This window comes from Rhinoderma darwinii, chromosome 2 (genome assembly GCF_050947455.1).
Source record: "Rhinoderma darwinii isolate aRhiDar2 chromosome 2, aRhiDar2.hap1, whole genome shotgun sequence".
In the NCBI taxonomy this organism is placed as follows: Eukaryota; Metazoa; Chordata; class Amphibia; order Anura; family Rhinodermatidae; genus Rhinoderma; species Rhinoderma darwinii.
The window spans coordinates 353,437,726-353,459,484 of NC_134688.1; the positions used below are offsets into that span (position 1 = coordinate 353,437,726).

General features: G+C 41.1%; 1 protein-coding gene across 1 annotated transcript in view; it reads right to left on the minus strand.

Moving 5' to 3' along the window:
- DSTYK (dual serine/threonine and tyrosine protein kinase) overlaps nt 1-21,759 on the minus strand; it is a 98,860-nt gene that overhangs the window by 40,559 nt on the left and 36,542 nt on the right. The window contains exons 4-5 of the mRNA XM_075853781.1: nt 15,071-15,306; nt 2,732-2,815 (exon numbers count right to left, since the gene is read on the minus strand). Of these exons, the coding sequence (XP_075709896.1) occupies nt 2,732-2,815; nt 15,071-15,306 (320 nt within the window). The remainder of the gene's footprint in view (nt 1-2,731; nt 2,816-15,070; nt 15,307-21,759) is intronic.

Sequence of the window (21,759 nt, forward strand, 5' to 3'; positions counted from 1 at the left end):
CTTTTTTATTAGGCACCATGTCCGGTTTGAAGAGGTCTTGTGGTGCCAAAACATTGGGAACCCCCCAAAAGTGACCCCAATTTGGAAACTAGACCCCTTGAGGAATCCATTGTAGTTTTCTTGGGGTGCATGCGGCTTTTTGATCAGTTTTTATTCTATTTTTAGGTGGCATGGTGACTAAAAAACAGCAATTCTACTATTGTTTTTTTATTCTATTTTTTTTAGAGCGTTCACCGTGCGCTATAAATGAAATATATACACTTTATTCTGCGGGGCGATACGATTACGGCGATACCAGATGTTTATAGTTTTTTTTTATGTCTTATGGCGTTTGCACAATAAAATACGTTTTGTAAACAATCATTCACTTTTTGTGTTACCTTATTCTAAGAGCCATAACGTTTTTATTTTTCAATCAATAAAGCCGTGCGAGGACGTATTTTTTGCGTAACGAACTGTAGTTTCGATCAGTTTTTCGGTACATGCGACTTTTTGATCTCTTTTTATTCAATTTTTTGTGAGGTGAAGTGACCAAACAATTGTGATTCTGGTACGGTTTATTATTATTTTTTTTTACGGCGTTCACCGTGCGGGATAAATAACAAAATAATTTTGTAGTTCAGGCCGTTACGGACGCGGCGATACCAATTATGTATAGTTTATTTGTTTGTTTATATATTTTTATTAATAATAAAGGACTGATAAGGGAAAAAGGGGGATTTTTACTTTTATTACTTTTAAATCTTTTATTTTCTTATTTTTACACAACTTTTTTTAACTTTTTTTTTACTTTATTACTTTGTCCCACTAGGGGACTTGAGGGCAGGAGGCTCTGATCGCTATTCTAATACACTGCACTACATGCGTAGTGCAGTGTATTAGAACTGTCAGCTACTCACTGACAGCAAGCATAGTGGGTCCTGACGTTGTCAGGACCCATTAGGCTTCCGTCTATGGCATAGCCGGACGCCATTGTTTGGTGTCCGGTTGCCATAGTCACCATCGCCGGCCGCTATCGTGTAGCAGGCCGGCGATGGCGGATTAACCCCTAAGAAGCCGCGATCGCTATTGAACGTGGCTTCTGAGGGGTTAATCGGCGGGGGAGCTCCGCGATCGGTCCCGGCACATTGAGCAGTGATAGTCTGCTGTCGGAAACAGCAGCTATCACAGCTCATGAACGCGCCCCGCGCGAACGGCGCCGTGTTTACTCCATGACATACTATTATGTCATGGAGCGCGAACGATACACTTACCATGACATAATAGTATGTCCTGGAGCGTTAAGGGGTTAAAGTCCCCTAGTAGGACCACAAATGGGGTATTGCTGTTCAAGAGAAATTGCTTTACAAATGTTAGGGTGCTTTTTCTCTTTTATTCCATGTGGAAATTAAAACATTCTATGTTTTATTGGAAAAATTCCGATTTTCGTTTTCATAGACCAATTCTAAAAATTTTTGCAGCATCTGTTGGGTCAAAATGCTCACTATACCCCTAGATTAATTCCTGGAGGGGTGTAGTTTAAAAAATGGGGTCTTTTTGGTTTGTTTTTTAGGTTTTGGCACCACAAGCCCTTTTCAAGTCTGACATGGTCCATAGAATATATTGTAATAGAAAGAAGGCCACAAAAACAACAATGTGCTCCTTCATTTCTGAGGCCAGTGTTTAAGTCAGGCAACATATGGGATATTTCTAAAAACGACAGAATATGGGTGATAAATATTGAGCTGTGTTTTTGTGGTAAAACCAGTTGTGTTACAGAAAAAAATTTTTTTTAATGGAAATTCTGAAGAAAACCGGTGAATGGCGGCAAAAAAAATAATCCAGTGAAATGCCTTAAGGGCTAAAAAAAAAAAAAAAAACAACTTTCAAAAAAGGTTTCAGAAGTTTTTGGGAAAATAAGAAAAATTGCTGCTAAGTTGTAGGCCTTCTGAAGTCCTAAAAAAATAAATGAAGCCAACATAAAGGTGGACATATGGAAAATACTAATTAGTAACTATTGTGCGGTATTACGATCAGTCTTACAAGTGGATACTTTCAAATTTAGAAAACCGCTTCTCAGAAATTCTCTAAATTTTGGTGTTTCAAACACTGAATGTATCAACCACATTTTACCACTAAGAAAAGTACAATACGTTACGAGAAAATCTCAGATTTCGCTTGGAAAAATAGCATTAAGTTAAGTTATTACCACATAATGTGATATGTCCGATTTAAAAAACAGGGCTGCGTCCACAAGTCCAAAACTGGCTGTGTTTCCAAGGGGTTAAAGAGGACCGGTCACCTCTCCTGACAGGTCTGAAATTGTTTTTTTTTTTTTTTTTTTTAAAGAACTCTAGGTTGTATCAGTATCCTTCCTAGAAATTTATGAATAAATGGACAACTCCTTGTTACCAGTTGGGCGGTGTCGCTACACAGTCTGCCATTGTGCAATCAGTGCTGAAAGATTGAGACTGAGGGACACACCTCTGACAAGGAGAATGGTAACATCCAGTTGTTAATTTATTCCAGAATTGTTATTTCATGTGGAATACAAGACACTGAAGTTCCCTCAAGTAGGTGACAATAAGAAAATAGTTGAGTCCCTTGTATCCAAGGCTAGTAAATACCCAGCCAAAAGTTAAATAAAATAAATATGCCCTACCTATATGTTTTCAGCACAGCGTAGTACATTATATTACAGTTGGTTAATGTTAATGAATTAAAACAGTCATTTATAATGTGTCCTTCTCACCTGGACAATCTGCTCCCACACCATCCTGGTGACTGTGGATCCAGAATTAAAAGTGACCTCCACGTGATACGCAGCATTCAATATCTGACAAGACATAACTTCTTTAGAGAGGTGTACAAAGAGGATTCTGCTGTATTTACTGATCATATAAAGTATACGAGTAAACCAGTCATTAGATGAAGGTAGAGTAAATGTTAAAATTACCAACCCAGGGAAGTTGTGTAACATGTTTTACTGACACCACAGTATCTGACTAACTAAGGTTGCGTTCATATTTGCATCGGGACTCCATTCATGGGTTCCGTCAGACCTTTCCGTCAAAGGAACCCATGAACGGAATCCAAATGGAAACCATAGGTTTCCGTTTGCGTCACGGACCCGGTGCAAATGGTTTCCGTTTGTCACCGTTGTGTAATGGTTCCGTTGTTTTGATGGACTCAATACCATAGTCTACTGCGCTAAACACCGTCAAAACAGAAACTATTTGCACCGGATCCTTCAACATTGAAATCAATGGTGATGGAAACCATAGGTTTTAGTTTGCATTTGTTTCAGTTTGGATTCTGTTCATGGGTTCCCTTGATGGAAAGGTCCGATGGAACCCATGAATGGAGTCTCGACGCAGATGTGAACGAAGCCTAAAGCATGCAGATAATCGGTTTTATAGTTTGTTTTATGTTGCATGGAATCTTCTAGTTTAAGGAGTTTTACACTAGTTTAAGTCTTATAAATTCTCTAATACAACAAGCACCGTTGTAGTGACGGCTAACAGCGAAATATGCAACTCTAGAAGGTCACTGTACTATGGGTTTCATTTATGCTACACGATCTATACCATCTTATGGTTATATGCAGTTTGAAAATGGTTACTGGGTGGAGGACCCTTTAATGAAAGAACATGAATAATTTTACTTTGAAATGTTAATGTAAGTGTTTTTTTTTTAAAAACCAATTAACAGGATATGACTTTTTTGAGGACTAATTAATTTTTGGAATAAAGATTAATTGTATACATAAAATAGTTTACACTGTTATACCCCCACTGATATTCCTCTTTATTCCAAAAAGCTATGGTAGAACACTACTTTTCTGAAACCATCCCACTAGTAACCAGGGTAGCACAAACCCCAGAACTCTATATGTGAAAACTATTACCACAGCAGATCGTAGTGCAATTATACCGGATTATAATACACACACACACTAGGACTAAGTTCAGCCAATATGCACCTGATCAATCGTACATCAGATGGACATACAGTCCAGGCCAAAAGTTGAGACTGACAAATTTTGGTTTTCACAAGGTTTGCTGCTTCAGTTTTTATAGAGGCAATTTGCATTAACTCTAGATTGTTATGATGAGTGATCAGATGAATTGCAATTAATTGTAAAGTCAGTCCTTGCCATAAAAATGAACAATCACAAAAACTGCATTTCAGCCCTGCCACAAAATGACCTGCTAACGTCATTTCAGTGATCTTCTCTTTAGCTTGGGAGAAAGTTAACAGGGACAAGGCAGCTGATATCACTGTCATGCTGATTGAATTACAGGAGCAGACTGGTTGCTTTAACCCCTTAATGACCAGCCTATTTTGGACCTTAATGACCAAGCTATTTTTTACGTTTTTCAATCGTCGGATTCAAAGAGCTATAACCTTCTTATTTTTGCATCGACATAGCTGTATAAGGTCTTGTTTTTTGCGGGACAAGTTGTATTTTTTAATAGCACCATTTCTAGGTACATATTATTTATTGATTAACATTTGTGGGGGGGGGGGGGGAGGAATAGAAAAAAATCTGAAATTTCGCCACTCTTTTTTGCATCCTAAATCTACGCCGTTTACCGCGTGGTATAAATAACACAATAACTTTATTCAGCGGGTTGTTACGATTGCAACGATACCAAATTTGTATCGTTTTTGTATGTTTTACTACTTTTACACAGTAAAAACGCTTTTTTTTAAAAATTATTTGCTTTTGTGTCTCCATATTTGAAGAGCCGTAACGTTTTTATTTTTTCGCCGATGCGGTTGTATGAGGGCTTTTTTTAATGCGGGGCGACTTGTAGTTTTTATTGGTACCATTTTGGAGTAGATGCGACTTTTTGATCACTTATTACATTTTTTTTAAAGTCAGTATTCACAGAAAACCGCAATTTTTCCATAGTTTTTTATTATTTTTTTACGGCGTTCACCGTGCGGGTTAAATAATGTAATAGATTTATAGTCGGGGTCGTTACGGACGCGGCGATACCAAATGTGTAACTTTTTAACTTTATTTTGTTTTTTTAATAGTAAAGCAGTTTGTAAGGGGAAAAGCTGGGTTTTTCATTTTTTTTCATATTTTTTTTAAAATTAACTTTATTAAACTTTTTTTTCATTTTTTTACTAGTCCCATTAGGGGACTATAATATGCGATTCTGCGATCGCATTTATAATACACTGCAATACTTTTGTATTGCAGTGTATTACTGCCTGGCCGTTTAACACGGACAGGCATCTGCTAGGTCATGCCTGCGGCATGATCTAGCAGGCATTCACTCTAGGCAGCCTGGGGGCCTTTATTAGGCCCCCGGCTGCCATTGGAGACACAGACACTGGGCGATCGTATCGCCGGGTGTCTGTGGGAGAGAGAGGGAGCTCCCTCCCTCTCTCCAAAACCACTCAGATGCGGTGCTCGCTATTGAGCACCGCATCTGAGGGGTTAAATGTGTGAGATCGATACTAATATCGATCTCACACGGCAGAGCAGGGACGCTCCCAGCCCTCAGCTACCTCTAGCAGCTGAGAGCAGGGAGATCTGACAGTTCACTGCTCTGTTTACTTATTCCGATGCCGCGACGTAAAAAGTCTATGGCATCGGAATAAGGCCCGTTAGTGACCGACGTAGAAACACGATGGGCCGGTCACTAACGGGTTAACCCCTTAATGACCAGCCTATTTTAGACATTAAAGCGGCTCTGTCACCAGATTTTGCAACCCCTATCTGCTATTGCAGCAGATAGGCGCTGCAATGTAGATAACAGTAACGTTTTTATTTTTTAAAAACGAGCATTTTTGGCCAAGTTATGACCATTTTTGTATTTATGCAAATGAGGCTTGCAAAAGTCCAACTGGGCGTGTTTAAAGTAAAAGTCCAAGTGGGCGTGTATTATGTGCGTACATCGGGGCGTTTTTACTACTTTTACTAGCTGGGCGTTCTGACGAGAAGTATCATCCACTTCTCTTCAGAACTCCCAGCTTCTGGCAGTGCAGACACAGCCGTGTTCGAGAGAGATCACGCTGTGACGTCACTCACTTCCTGCCCCAGGTCCTGCATCGTGTCGGCCACATCGGCACCAGAGGCTACAGTTGATTCTGCAGCAGCATCAGCGTTTGCAGGTAAGTAGCTACATCGACTTACCTGCAAACGCTGATGCTGCTGCAGAATCAACTGTAGCCTCTGGTGCCGATGTGTCCTCGCTCGTCCGACACGATGCAGGACCTGTGAGTGACGTCACAGCGTGATCTCTCGAGAACACGGCTGTGTCTGCACTGCCAGAAGCTGGGCGTTCTGAAGAGAAGTGGATGATACTTCTCGTCAGAACGCCCATCTAGTAAAAGTAGTAAAAACGCCCCGATGTACGCACATAATACACGCCCACTTGGACTTTTGCAAGCCTCATTTGCATAAATACAAAAATGGTCAACTTGGCCAAAAATGCTCGTTTTTTAAAAATAAAAACGTTACTGTAATCTACATTGCAGCGCCTATCTGCTGCAATAGCAGATAGGGGTTGCAAAATCTGGTGACAGAGCCTCTTTAACCCCTTCCCGCTCCTTGACGTACTATTACGTCATGGCAGCTGTATAGTTCGCGCTCCATGCCGTAATAGTACGTCTCGGGAGTAACGGCCGTTTCGGCCGTCCTCCCGACACATACAGGAGCTGTGACGCTGCTGTCTCGTTCAGCAGCTGTCACAGCTCCTACAGCGGGGACCGATCGCTGTGTCCCCGCTGATTAACCCCTTAAAAGCCGCGTTCTATAGAGATCGCGGCTTTTTAGGGGTTAAGCTGCCATCGCCGGCCTGCTACGCGATAGCGGCCGGCGATGGTGACTATGGCAACCGGACACCAAACAATGGCGTCCGGCTATGCCATAGACGGAAGCCTAGTGGGTCCTGACAACGTCAGGACCCACTATGCTTGCTGTCAGTGAGTAGCTGACAGTTCTAATACACTGCACTACGCATGTAGTGCAGTGTATTAGAATAGCGATCAGAGCCTCCTGCCCTCATGTCCCCTAGTGGGACAAAGTAATAAAGTGAAAAAAAAGTTAAAAAAAGATGTGTAAAAATTAGAAAATAAAAGATTTAAAAGTAATAAAAGTAAAAATCCCCCCTTTTCCCTTATCAGTCCTTTATTATTAATAAAAATATATAAACAAATAAACTATACATAATTGGTATTGCCGCGTCCGTAACGGCCTGAACTACAAAATTATTTCATTATTTATCCCGCACGGTGAACGCCGTAAAATAAAATAATAATAAACCGAACCACAATCACAATTCTTTGGTCACTTCACCTCCCAAAAAATGGAATAAAAAGAGATCAAAAAGTCGCATGTACCTAAAAATGGTACTGATCAAAACTCCAGTTCGTTACGCAAAAAATAAGTCCTCGCACGGCTTTATTGATTGAAAAATAAAAACGTTATGGCTCTTACAACATGGTAACACAAAAAGTGAATGATTGTTTACAAAACGTATTTTATTGTGCAAACGCCATAAGACATAAAAAAAAACTATTAACATCTGGTATCGCCGTAATCGTATCGCCCCGCAGAATAAAGTGAATATGTCATTTATAGCGCACGGTGAACGCTGTAAAAAAAAACGAAAAAAAAACAATAGTAGAATTGCTGTTTTTTAGTCACCACGCCACCTAAAAATAGAATAAAAACTGATCAAAAAGCCGCATGCACCCCAAGAAAACTACAATGGATTCCTCAAGGGGTCTAGTTTCCAAATTGGGGTCACTTTTGGGGGGTTCCCAATGTTTTGGCACCACAAGACCTCTTCAAACCGGACATGGTGCCTAATAAAAAAGAGGCCTCAAAATCCACTAGGTGCTCCTTTGCTTCGGAGGCCGATGCTTCCGTCCATCACCGCACTAGGGCCACATATGGGATATTTCTCTAAACTGCAGAATCTGGGCAATACGTATTAAGTTGTGTTTCTCTGATAAATCCTTTTGTGTTATAAAAAAAATGGTATAAAGAGGATTTTCTGACAAAAAAAAAAATGTAAATTTCACCTCTACTTTGCTCTAAATTTTTGTGAAACACCTAAAGGGTTCATAAACTTTCTAAATGCTGTTGTGAATACTTTGAGGGGTCTAGTTTCTAAAATGGGGTATTTGATAGGGGTTTCTAATATATGGGCCCCTCAAAGCAACTTCAGAACTGAACTGGAACCTAAAAAAATAAATAGAGGCAATACTTCGCTTCGTACATTATACTGATAATGAGCCGTGCCCACCCCGAGATTACCCCAGTTTTGACCGTTTGTCTAAACGGAGACCCTTATTAGACCGTTCCAGTGCCCGGTTTTCCCAAGCATACACCCCCGAGAAGTGTATTTCTATTGATGAGTCCCTGGTACATTTTAAAGGGAGGGTTCAATTCCGCGAGTACCTGCCGGGTAAGAGGGCAAGGTATGGCGTGAAGATGTATAAGCTGTGAGAGTGCATCAGGGTATACCTACAGGTTTAGGATATATGAAGGAAAGGCCACCCCCAAACCAGACTGCATCCTGGACTACAATAGGTACATGGGAGTGATGGACTTGTAAGATCAAGCCCTGAAGCCCTACAGCGCCATGCGGTGTGGTATAAGAAGCTGGCCGGGAACATCATATAGATGGCTTTGTACAATGCGTACGTGCTACGTCGATGTGCAGGCCAGACGGGAACTTTCCTGGAATTTCAAGAGGTGATTATCAAGAACCTAATCTTTAGGGACCAAGAAGGGGGGGCACCCAGTACTTCTGGAAGCGAGCCCACACGCATCGTACCAGGGCAACACTTTCCAGGGGAAGTTCCCCAAACTGGCAAGAAGGGAAAAAGTCAAAAGAGGTGCAAAGTCTGCTATAAGAGGGCGATAAGGGATGACACAATATATCAATGTGACACGTGTCCCGAATAACCAGAGCTCTGTATGAGTGTTTTAAAATTTATCATACATCCCTTGGTTTATAATTTACCCCAATTTTACTTACCCTGATGCACTCCGCACAGCTTATCCCCCCTAGTCTTTCCCCTCTGGGCCCTGCTGTGTGTCCAGGCAGCTGATAACAGCCACATGTAGGGTATTGCCATACCCGGGAGAACCCACATTACAGTTTATGGGGTGTAGGTCTCCGGTCAAAATGGCCACTACACCTCTAGATGAATGCCTTAAGGGTGTAGTTTTTAAAACGGGGTCACTTCTTGCGGGTTTCAACTGTACTGGTACCTCAGGGGCTTCTGCATACATGACTTCGCACTAGAAAATCCCGAGTAGGCCAAATGGTGGTCCTTTCCTTCTGAGCCCTACCATGGGCCCAAACGGCAGTTTATCACAACAAATGGGGTATTGCGGCACTCAGAACAAATTGCGCAACAGAATGGGGTATTTTGTTTCTTGTGAAAATAAGAAATTTTCAGCCAAAACTACATATTATTTGACAAAAATAATTTTGTTTTCATTCCCAGACCAATTCAAATAAGTTCTGTGAAGAAACTATGGGGTCTAAATGGTCACATTACCCATAAATGAATTCCTTGAGGGGTGTAGTTTCCAAAATGGGGTCACTTCTGGTGGGTTTCCATTGCTTTGATACCTCTGGGGCTCTGCAAATGCGACATGGCACACGAAAACCAAACCAGCAAAATCTGTACTCCAAAGAACACACAGCGCTCCTTCCCTTCTGAGGCCTCCCATGGGCCCAAACGGCAGTTTATTGCCACAAATGGGGTATTGATGCACTCAGGAGAAATTGGGCAACAAAATTGAGTATTTTGTTCCCTGTGAAAATAAGAAATTTTGGTAAAAAATTACATCTTATTGGAAAAAATGACATTTTTTTAATGTCACAGCCCAATTGAAATAGGTGCTGTGAAAAAACTGTGCGGTCAAAATGCTAACAACAACCATAAATGAATTCCTTGAGGGGTGTAGTTTCCAAAATGGGGTCACTTTTGGTGGGTTTCCATTGCTTTGATACCTCTGAGGCTCTGCAAATGCGACATGGCACCCGAAAACCAATCCAACAAAATCTGGACTCCAACAAACATATAGCGCTCCTTTCCTTCTGAGCCCTCCCATGGGCCCAAACGGCAGTTTATCACCACAAATGGGGTACTGCCACACTAAGGACAAATTGGGCAACAAAATGGGGTATTTTGTTCCCTGTGAAAATAAGAAATTTTGATCACAAATGACATTTTATTGGAAAAAATGACATTTTTTTCATTTCAGAGCCCAATTCAAATACGTGCTGTGAAAAAAATGTGCGGTCAAAATGGTAACAACAACCCTAAATGAATTCCTTGAGGGGTGTAGTTTACAAAATGGGGTCACTATTGGGGGATTCCTACTGTTTTGACACCTCAAGACCTCTTCAAACCTGGCATGCTGCCTAAAATATATTCTAATAAAAAAGAGGACTCAAAATGCACTAGGTGCTTCTTTGCTTCTAGGGCTTGTCTTTTAGTCCACGAGCGCAGTAGGGCCACATGTGGGACATTTCTAAAAACGGCAGAATCTGGACAATACATATATAGTAGTGTTTCTCTGGTAAAACCTTCTTTGTTACAGAAAAAAAAATGAATAAAATTGAAATTCAGCAAGAAAAATGAAATTTGCAAATTTCACCTCCACTTTGCTTTAATTCCTGTGAAATGCCTGAAGGGTTAAAAAACTTTCTAACTGCTGTTTTGAATACTTTGAGGGGTCTAGTTTTTAAAATGGGGTGTTTTATCAGGGTTTCTAATACATAGGCCCCACAAAGCCACTTCAGAACTCAAGAGGTACCTTAAAAAAAAGGCTTTTGAAATTTTCTTAAAAATATGAGAAATTGCTGTTTATGTTCTAAGCCTTGTAACGTCCAAGAAAAATAAAAGAATGTTCAAAAAACGATGCCAATCTAAAGTAGACATATGGGAAATGTGAACTAGTAACTATTTGGGGTGGTATAACCGTCTGTTTTACAAGCAGATGCATTTAAATTCTGAAAAATGCAATTTTTTCAAAATTTTCTCTAAATTTTGCAATTTTTCACCAATAAACACTGAATATATCGACCAAATTTTACCACGAACATGAAGCCCAATGTGTCACGAGAAAACAATCTCAGAATCGCTTGGGTAGGTTTAAGCATTCCGACGTTATTACCACATAAAGTGAAATATGTCAGATTTGAAAAATGGGCTCTGAGCCTTAAGGCCAAAACTAGGCTGCGTCCTTAAGGGGTTAAAGAGGCTCTGTCACCAGATTCTCAAATCCCTATCTGCTATTGCATGTGATCGGCGCTGCAATGTAGATAACTAACATTTTATTTTTTATTTTTAAAACGTTCATTTTTGGCCAAGTTATGAGTTATTTTATATATATATGCAAATGAGCTTTGAAATGGACAACTGGGCGTTTTTTTTTCGTTATGTCCAACTGGGCGTGTATTGTGTTTTTATCTGGGCGTGTTTACGTGTATGACGCGGACCAATCAGTGACCAGTCAGCATCATACACTCCTCTACATTCATTTACACAGCAGCGATGTGCAGCCACATAAACAGAGATTAACGTTAATCAAGTGTCCTGATAATGAATACACATGACCATCCAGCCTGGACGTCATGTGTATTCAGAATCCTGACACTTCTGAATCTTTTCTTTGAGATTTCTAGCAAGGGAAACGAAATCTCGCGAAATTACGGAGGTAAACGAGATTTCGTTTCCCTTGCTGGAAATCTGACATGAGATTCAGAAGTGTCAGGATTCTGAATACACATGACGTCCAGGCTGGATGGTCATGTGTATTCATTACCAGGACACTTGATTAACGTTAATCTCTGTGTATGTGGCTGCACATCGCTGCTGTGTAAATGAATGTAGAGGAATGTATGATGCTGACTGGTCACCGATTGGTCAGCGTCATACACGTAAACACGCCCAGTTATAAACACAATACACGCCCAGTTGGACATAACGAAAAAAAAAAACGCCCAGTTGTCCATTTCAAAGCTCATTTGCATAAATATATAATAGCTCATAACTTGGCCAAAAATGAACGTTTTTAAAAAAAACAACAACAAAAAACGTTACTGTTCTCTGCATTACAGCGCCGATCACATGCAATAGGAGATCGGGATTTGAGAATCTGGTGACAGAGCCTCTTTAATGACCAAGCCATCTTTTTACGTTTTTCCATCGTCTCATTCAAAGAGCTATACACTTTTTATTTTTGATACCAAAATTTGTATCGTTTTTGTATGTTTTACTTCTTTTACACAGTGAAAACACTTTTTTTTTCAAAATTATTTGTTTTTGTGTCTCCATATTTGAAGAGCCGTAACGTTTTTATTTTTCCGCCAATGCAATTGTAGGAGGGCTTTTTATTAGCGGGACGACTTGTAGTTTTTATCGGTACCATTTTGGAGTAGATGCGACTTTTTGATCACTTTTTATCAAAAATTTTTTTTAAGGCTGGATTCAAAGAAAACAGCAATTTGTGTATGTTTTTTTATTTTATTTTTTACGACGTTCACCGTGCGGATTAAATGATGTAATAAATTTATAGTTTTGGTCGTTACGGACGCAGCGATACCAAATGTGTGTGACTTTTTTTTACTTTATCTTGTTTGTTAATAAAGCAGTTTGTAAGGGGGAAAAAGTGGGTTTTTCATTTTTTTTCACTTTTTATTAAACTTTTTTACTAGTCCCACTAGGGGACTTCACTATGCGATAATCCGATCACATTTAGGGTATGTGCACACACACTAATTACGTCCGTAATTTACGGACGTATTTCGGCCGCAAGTACCGGACCGAACACAGTGCAGGGAGCCGGGCTCCTAGCATCGTAGTTATATACGATGCTAGGAGTCCCTGCCTCTCTGCAGGACAACTGTCCCGTACTGTCATCATGTTTTCAGTACGGGACAGTAGTTCCACGGAGAGGCAGGGACTCCTAGCATCGTACATATGTATGATGCTAGGAGCCCGGCTCCCTGCACGGAGTTCGGTCCACTACTTGCGGCCGAAATACGTCCGTCAATTACGGACGTAATTAGTGTGTGTGCACATACCCTTATAATACACTGCAATACGTCTGTATTGCAGTGTATTATGCCTGTCCGTGTAAAACGGACAGGCATCTGCTAGGACATGCCTGCGGCATGATCTAGCAGGCATTCACCACAGGCAGACGTGGGGGCCTTTATTAGGCCCCCGTCTGCCATCGGAGACACAGACACTTGGCGATCTTATTGCCGGGTGTCGGTGGGAGAGAGAGGGAGCCCCCTCCCTCTATCCAAAACCACTCAGATGCGGTGCACGCTATTGTGCACCGCATCTGAGGGGTTAAACGGGTGAGATCAATACTCCTATCGATCTCACCCGGTCGAGCAGGGATGCCCCCAGCCCTCAGCTACCTCTGGCAGCTGAGAAGAGGGAGATTTGACAGCTCCCTGCTCTGTTTACTTATTCCGATGCAGCGACGTAAAAAGTCTATTGCATCGGAATAAGGCCCGTTAGTGACCAACGTAGAAACACTATGGGCCGGTCACTAACGGTCTACAAGGGGGTTGGTGCTTGAAACCATTGTCTTCTTCTGTTAACCATGGTTACCTCCAAAGGAAACACAGTCATCATTGCTTTGCATCAAAAGGGCTTTACAGGCAAGGACATTGCGGCTTGTAAGATTGCCCCTAAATGAACCATTTATCGGATCAAGAACGTGGAGAGTAGATCAATTGCTGTGAAGGCGGCTTCAGGGTGCCCAAGAAAGTCCAGCAAGTGCCAGGACCGTCTCCTAAAGAGGATTCAGCTACGGGATCGGTTCAACACCAATGCAGAACTTGCTCAGAAATGGCAGCAGGCAGGTGTCCGCACATCTGCACGCACACGCAGGCAGGGCTGGTGTCAAGAAGGGCAGCAAAGAAGCACCTTCTCTCCAAGGAAAATATCAAGGACAGACTGACATTCTGCAGGAAGTACAGGGATTGGACTGCAGGACTCTGGTCAAGTTATTTTCTCTGATGAAGCCCCCTTCGGACCATTGGGACATCTGGAAGAATGATTGTTTGGAGAAGAAAAGATAAGTGCTACCATGAGTCCTGTGTCATGCAAACCGTAAAGCATACAGAGACCGTTCATGTGTGGGGTTGCTTTTCATCAATGGGAGTGGGCCCACTCACAATTTTGCCTAAGAACACTTATGAATAAAGAAAACATCCTCCAAGAACAGCTTCTCCCAATGATCCAGGAGCAATTTGATAATGAACAATGCTTTTTCCAGCATGGAGCACCATGTCACAAGGCAAGTGTTATAACTAAGTGCCTTGGTGAACAAAACATTGAAATTTTGGTTCCATGGCCAGGAAGCTCCCCAGATCTCAATCCCATTGAGAACCTGTGGTCAATCAAAAACAGAGATTGTGATCAACTCCAAGCACTGATTAGGCAAAAATGGGTTGCCAGTAGTCAGGATTTAGCCCAGACGCGGATATCCAGCATGCCTGGGTGAATTAAAGAAGTCTTGAAAAAGAAGGGTCAACACTAAGAATTGAGTCTTTGCATAAACTTGATGTCAATAAAAAAATTTAAAACGTATGAAATGCTTATAATTGTACTTCAGTAGACCATAGACACATCTGACTAAAAGATCTAAAAACACTGACGCAGCAAACTTTGTGAAAAGCAAAATTTGTGTCAACCTCAAAACTTTTGGCCAGTACTGTAGTTTAAAAAAGCTAAATGCATCATATACCATATACACAGTTAAAAATCCAGGATGACCAATCACCTATGCAGACATCGGTAAGCAGTCATTTGCGTAATTTCTTAAGATTGTTCGAAATGGTGCATTTTGGCCAACTTTTGCGTTTGCATTTGGCTAGCTTGAGGCGGAGATTCCACAGGGTGTTTTCGTGTTGATTATAATGTGCTTCACCAGTAAAAACCGCATGGCCAAAAATTGCATCACAACACTGAGGCAATTTGCACAATTAACACGCGCAAGAAAATGGAGACAAAACTGCAGTAAAAACATGGTAATACGATGTGGAAGTCCAATTCTGCCCAGATGCTCGATTCTTACCTGCTTCAGGTGGTTGCTTGTAACATGTGAAGAGGACTCTTGCTGGGACCTTTCTAGACTGCGGAGACATCTTTCTAGTGTCCCCACAAAACTTTCCCGTAGGTAATCTACGGAGCTGATTAGTTTGTTCACTACAGCTTGGTTGAGCCGTGAAATGATCAGTTCTTTGATCTGAAAGATGCAGTTTTTCGCTTCTTGTGCCCCAATAGGCTCCCCATTCTGTGGGATGGATATACCTGAATAAAAAATGTGAAACAAAATTATGCTTTAACCAAACTTTGAAAGTTCTTTAACTTCAGTCATCTTTTTATATGAACTGTAAGGGTATGTTCACACGCTGAGCCAAAAAAGTTTGAAAATACGGAGCTGTTTTCAAGGGAAAACAGCACCTGATTTTCAGAAGTTTTTTGAGCAACTCACGTTTTTCGCTGCGTTTTTCGTGCCGTTTTCTCGGCCGTTTTTGGAGCTGTTTTCATTCAAAAGAGTCTATGAGAAAACGGCTCCAAAAACGTCCCAAGAAGTGTCCTGCACTTCTTTTGACGAGGCTGTAATTTTACGCGGCGTCTTTTGACAGGTCGTCGGCACAGTACGTCGGCAAACCCATTCAAATGAATGGGCAGATGTTTGCCGACGTATTAGAGCCGTATTTTCAGGCGTAGATCGAGGCATAATACGCCTGGTTTACGCCTGAAAATAGGTTGTGTGAACCCAGCCTTATACCAACATAAATGGCAAATGTAAACCCTAGAAATTTAGGGAGAGCATAAAACCTGTAGGTTATTCTGCCCCCTGACATTGAGGCACTTGCAGAGTTTTAGCTTTTAAATAGCAATCCCATTAAGTACTTTCAGGTTCAGATCCCCCGTTATCTCAAGGCATTTCGCCGGAGAAATACTCAGACCTACAAACTTGCCCAAAAAAACGGCAACTAACTTGGTGCATCGGTATGGCTATACTGTTCAAACCTAACATTGTTACGGAGCTGGCATCCAGTTGTACCACAATAAAAAGTACTCTCTAGTCTGACAAATGTGAACATAGCGATTAATACAAAATGTGGGTTTCTGTGGTAATAATTGGCACGACTCCCTCTTCGACTGACCTGAAGACTTCTTGAATGCCAACTCAAGTCTCATGTCTCTTTGCATGCTTACATCTTAATTTAGAAACAGGGCGGGTGACACTTTTGTAATAGGATGAAATAAAGAGAAATAAAGCCAAACGTAGTACCGTAATATGAGAATATATTCTAATATTACTTGGCCTATACCGCTCATATCAATTAGACAATTTTATTGAATCCGTATATTTACTCATTATTACATTAAACACTGGTCTGCTGACTGGCGCCCCTCCAGATCACCACGTCACTAACGGGTTGCCTCATGTTACGTTTTAATTACCACGTGCTCTCATATTAAGTAAGCATGGTGTGCTACATGGATGTTCGGGTATTTTCACTAATTGGTTTTAAATCGCCTAAATTAACCTTTGATCACAATTTTACAGTTCATATAAAGGGTGATCAAAAAAGGATGGTGCAAAATTATAGCCTCGGTATTCATAACCGAGAGAACAAAGTTATTAACATGAGAACTAGCCAAGTTTTATCTATACACTACAAATCGGTAGTCCAGTTCTACCATAAGCCATTCCTTTAGCATGTCCAGGTAGGAGTGGCCAGTGACCGGATCCTCGGCAAAAAAGAAGGGTATGCATTGCACAAAACACGTTTACTTTTGGCAAGTCCTGTATAGAGTACGTGGTTTTCCTGAGCCCCAAAAGTGAACGTGTAACTCTAGGCGGCCCAGACTTTTCCCATGACAAATACCCAGTGGTTTCGAATGGATTCAAACGTGAAATGCAGTTTGTATGCGGAGCACATTTACCAAATTTATTCTGAAAGTTTCGCTGTACTGTCAGACGCCGTTCCTGCAAATTCCAACACGCAAAAAGCGTTTTTCTTGCTTCCATGTCGCCATCTTATGTCACACTATGTAAGCACATTTCATATTTGGCACTTGAAAGTGAAAGCTGTGCTGTGATTGGTTGATATGGGCAACTAATCCAGTTTTGCTTTGATTCAGTCACTGGCCATTTACCACTGATGTTGCTTTAACTACAGGCCTTGACTTTAGCACCATCCTTTTTGAATCACTGTGTGAAGGGCAGCTATGGGGGCATTATACCCTGTGAAGGGCAGCCATGGGGGCATTGTACCAAGTGGAGGGCACTATAGCGTGTGGGGGCAGTGTCCAGGGCATATTATATACAGTAGTATACAGCAAGCTCAGGGGATAAATATTAATTCAATGGCGTAGCATGCAAAAAGGTGTGGCCTAAATAATTGCTTATTAATCGTAATCGGTTACATGTTCAAGTAATCGTGATTTGGATTTAGGTGATAATCGCCCTGCCCTGGCAGAGCCCCTATAATGTAATGCGCCTAGCTGAACTACATGCTGGGAGTGTTAGTCTTTTCTACATCAGATTACTATATAGGTCCTATTGGTATAAAAATTTATCGTAGAATAGAGGGAAAAGCTGAGGCAGCAAAAAAAATGCTGGGAGATGTCGGCTCTGACTGCAGAATTGTTAGTACAGTTTTGGACTATAATACTAGTTACACTAAGTAACAAGAAAGACAAAAGTATCTGCAAACTTGATATTTTTTTTAATAGATTACATGCAGCTGCAGTTAGTCAGCAGGAACAATATATGATATATAGGGGACAGAATTTAGAATAATTATTTTAAAAAAAATTAACATTTAAACCCATTTAAAAAAATAAAAATAAAAAGCCAGATTTAGTTTTACTCCCAAAAATTATTTTTTGATTACATACATTGATGAGCTTTTTTTTTGCAGGACGAGTTGTATTTTTTAATAGCACAATTTCGGGATAGACGCCTAAGGCCTCACGCACACAAACAAGTTTTTGCGGCCGCAATTCACCCACAAATCTGCGGGTGAATTGCGGACCCATTCATTTTTATGGGCCCATGCACACGACAGTGGTTTCCACGGTCCGTGCATTGGCCGGGCTCAGTGAAATCAATGTGTGCACGGTCCGTGATTTACGGGCAGCCCGCGGATGACACTGTGGCTGTAATGACAGGCCGTGCACACTGCTACGGTCGTGTGCATGAGGCCTTAGTCTTTAGCTTTCATAAAAAATAAATTAGTAGAGAATGCAACCAAAAGACACAAAAACAGCAACAATTAAGACACTTTTTTTTTGCATTATAATATAAAATATAAACTTTTTGTAAAGTGGGTCTGCCATCAGTTTTGATACGAGTAGAGCCATAAGTCAACTGCAAAGAGGAGGGGGAAGTGGAGGATTTGGAGCTCAAGATGCTAGAAACTTCAGTTAAAGAGACTCTGTCACCACATTAATAGTGTCCTATCTCCTATATAAGAAGATCGGCGCTATAATGTAGGTGACTGTAATGCTCTTTATTTCGAAAAACGAACTATTTTAAACCATTTTGAGCGATTTTTAGCTTTATGCTAGAGTGTCTTAATACCCAAGTGGGCGTGTTTTACTTTAGACCAAATGGGCGTTGTAGAGTGTATGACGCTGACCAATCAGCATCATGCACTTCTCTCCATTCGTTTACACTGCACTAGCGATATAGTTATATCACTATGTGCAGCCACATACACAAACACTAACATTACTGCAGTGTCCTCATAATGAATATACATCACTACCAGCCTGGACGTGATGTTTATTCAGAATCCTGACACGTCTGAATCTTTTCTGTGAGATTCCAGCAAGGCAAGTTTAATCTCGTTGAAAATGACAGGTTACATCGTAATCTCGCGAGATTACGTTTGCCTTGCTGTGAATCTCAGAGATGCTACAGACACGTCAGGAGTCTGAATAAACATCACGTCCAGGCTGGTAGTGATGTATATTCATTATCATGACTCTGCAGTAATGTTAGTGTTTGTGTATGTGGCTGCACATAGCGATATAACTATATCGCTAGTGCAGTGTAAATGAATGGAGAGAAGTGCATGATGCTGATTGGTCAGTGTCATACACTCCTCTACAACACCCACTTGGTCTAAAGTAAAACACGCCCACTTGTGCATTAAGAAACTCATTAGCATAAAGCTAAAAAAAAAATTGCTCAAAGTGGTTTAAAATAGATAGTTTTTCAAAATAAAAAGCATTACCGTCACCTACATTACAGCGCCGATCTCCTTATATAGGAGATAGGGCACTTATAATGTGGTGACAGAGCCTCTAAGTGGACACTGGAAACCTAAACTTGCATATGTTGCATGGCAGACTAAAACTACACCTTTTTACATGGATACAATAACAAAGACCTGCAAAAGTCATGTTTCTACTAGGGTTGTCACGATACCAGAATTTGGACTTCATGTAGTATGCAATACTAGATACCAAAACGATGCTTTGCCAACAATAAAAAAAAAATCTTGCATTTTATGAGGTGAGGCGCATGGTGTGATGAATTTTGAACCCCCGAACTTGAGCTTCACATTAATAGTAATTAGCCCGATCATGTTTCTCAGTCATAATGGACAACATTGGGTTAATGTGTGAGGTACACGATGGGGTTAATTACTATTAATGAGGCACATGGAGGTTCAAAATTCATAATACTTCGTCCCTCACATTAAGTAAAAAAGAGTTTCTTTTTTTACAGCATGATCATAAATGACGCTATAAATTTTTTGTTCAGGTTATTACGGTCGCAACGATACAGAATGCGTGCAGATTTCGTGTATGGACTTGTGTTTTATTGTAAATAATGGGTGTGTGCATGTTTTTAAATGCATTATTTATTTTTTACTTTAATTATTAAACTCTAGTGAGCGCTGCACTAACGAGCGGTGGGGTCGGCACGGACAAAAAATGGGGGTGTTTTACAGTGCACTCACCATGTTCTCTGTCTTCAGTGCTCATTAGTGCAGCACCGGCCGAATCACACGCTGACCGCGTGCGCACACTAGTTGTCAGGAGCGGGGCATCAGCTGTATTAAACAGCCATAGCCCCGCTCAAACTACATTCATGTGTTACAATACTCAGATGTGCGGCTGCACAGATTAGTATCGAAATACCAGAATTAAATGGTATTAAACCATTTGAGGGTGCACAGCACCCTCAATAGGATAGATATTTCGATGAGTCGTGCAACCCTAGTTTCTACTGCTTTCCTCTGTAGGTAACTAGCGATGTTAGCCATTTGGGCAGCTCAAAACAGACGACTCACTTTTTTATCCCACTAGGGGACTTTAACAAATATTGCTTATAAATACCTCTGTATTCCAATGCATTACTGCCTACCAGTGAAAAACAGACCGGCACATATGACTGATGCCTTCGGTACAGCCTTTCGGCAACTATATATGACAGTCATGGGGCCGTTCGAGTCATGATGCTCAGCCATAAAATAAAGGGAGCCCCCCCTGCCTTTGGTTTGATCTCTTCGATGTCTGGGCGTTCGCTCAGATTCTGTGCCCGCGTCATCACTAGGTCATACATTTACAACGCTGGACTTTAATCCGCAGCCTGCCCTCACACCCTTGTCTGTGTCCAGCTGGTAAATCCCATTCAGGCTGTTCTTTTTACTTGCCCACACTAAAGAGGTACTGGAAACTACTCATGTGTACAGAAAGGAAGCTGCAGGGTAGGGACTAAAATATTTACAAGGGATAAAACTCGAAAGGGACATTTTTCATAAATACTAAGTTATGGCAAATCATTGGGTATTTGACCACCGAGACGCCAAAAATTACTGGGACAACAGGGAGGCAGTGATGGTAAAGCCCAACAGCCCCTTCTGATTTCACCTGTACAGCACCACTCCTGATCGAACGTTTCAGTTACTTCCTTTATGTAGTGAGGTCTGACCTCTCCTTGCTGCGTCCCAAAATGGCATTATATATCTCTACGATTTACAATCCGTTAAACTGTAACAAATGATTTTGGAGAAAAATAGTACATAGGTGGCAGTCTACCTTCTAGCATTAGCTAAGAACTCCCGCTGTACAAATTCATTTGTAATGATAGAGGGCTTCAAGTGGGTGTGAACACATCACTCGATGTTGCCATGGGTAAAAGGGGCAATCAGTGTATTATTTTCTTCCGGGCCAAGGGTGGCAGTATTTCTCAAACAGCGCAGTTTGTGAACGGTTTGCGTGCTGCTGTGGTGAAAGAATATTGTGAGTGGACAAATGGCACCATTGGGAATAACCGACGTGGAAACTGCAGAGCACGACGTGTCATTGATGTGAGGTGAACGTCGCCTGTGAAGGTGCAAGAGGGCCGAACGACGCTACATTTATCCATTTCACATTCTTTTAGTCAAATCAAGGATTTTCATATTCTGAATTTATTGCAACATATTGGAAAGGCCTTGCTAACTTCCAAGTACAATATATCCACAGACCCACCTGACCCCTCTAGTTATTAAAGAGCCTTTTACACTGGAAGATTTTCTGGCTGTAACGAGCACCGATCGACAATATAGCAAGTCGATCAGCACTCATGTAGCTCCATTGATATGGAGCAATCATCAGTACTACATGTGACTGAACGATTAGTGCAATAGTTCGGGCACATACAGTGTTAGTATTGTTGGCAGCACATCCCTGTTTATACTTGGAGATGTGCTGCCGACTGCCAATTAATGCCTGCATAAAATT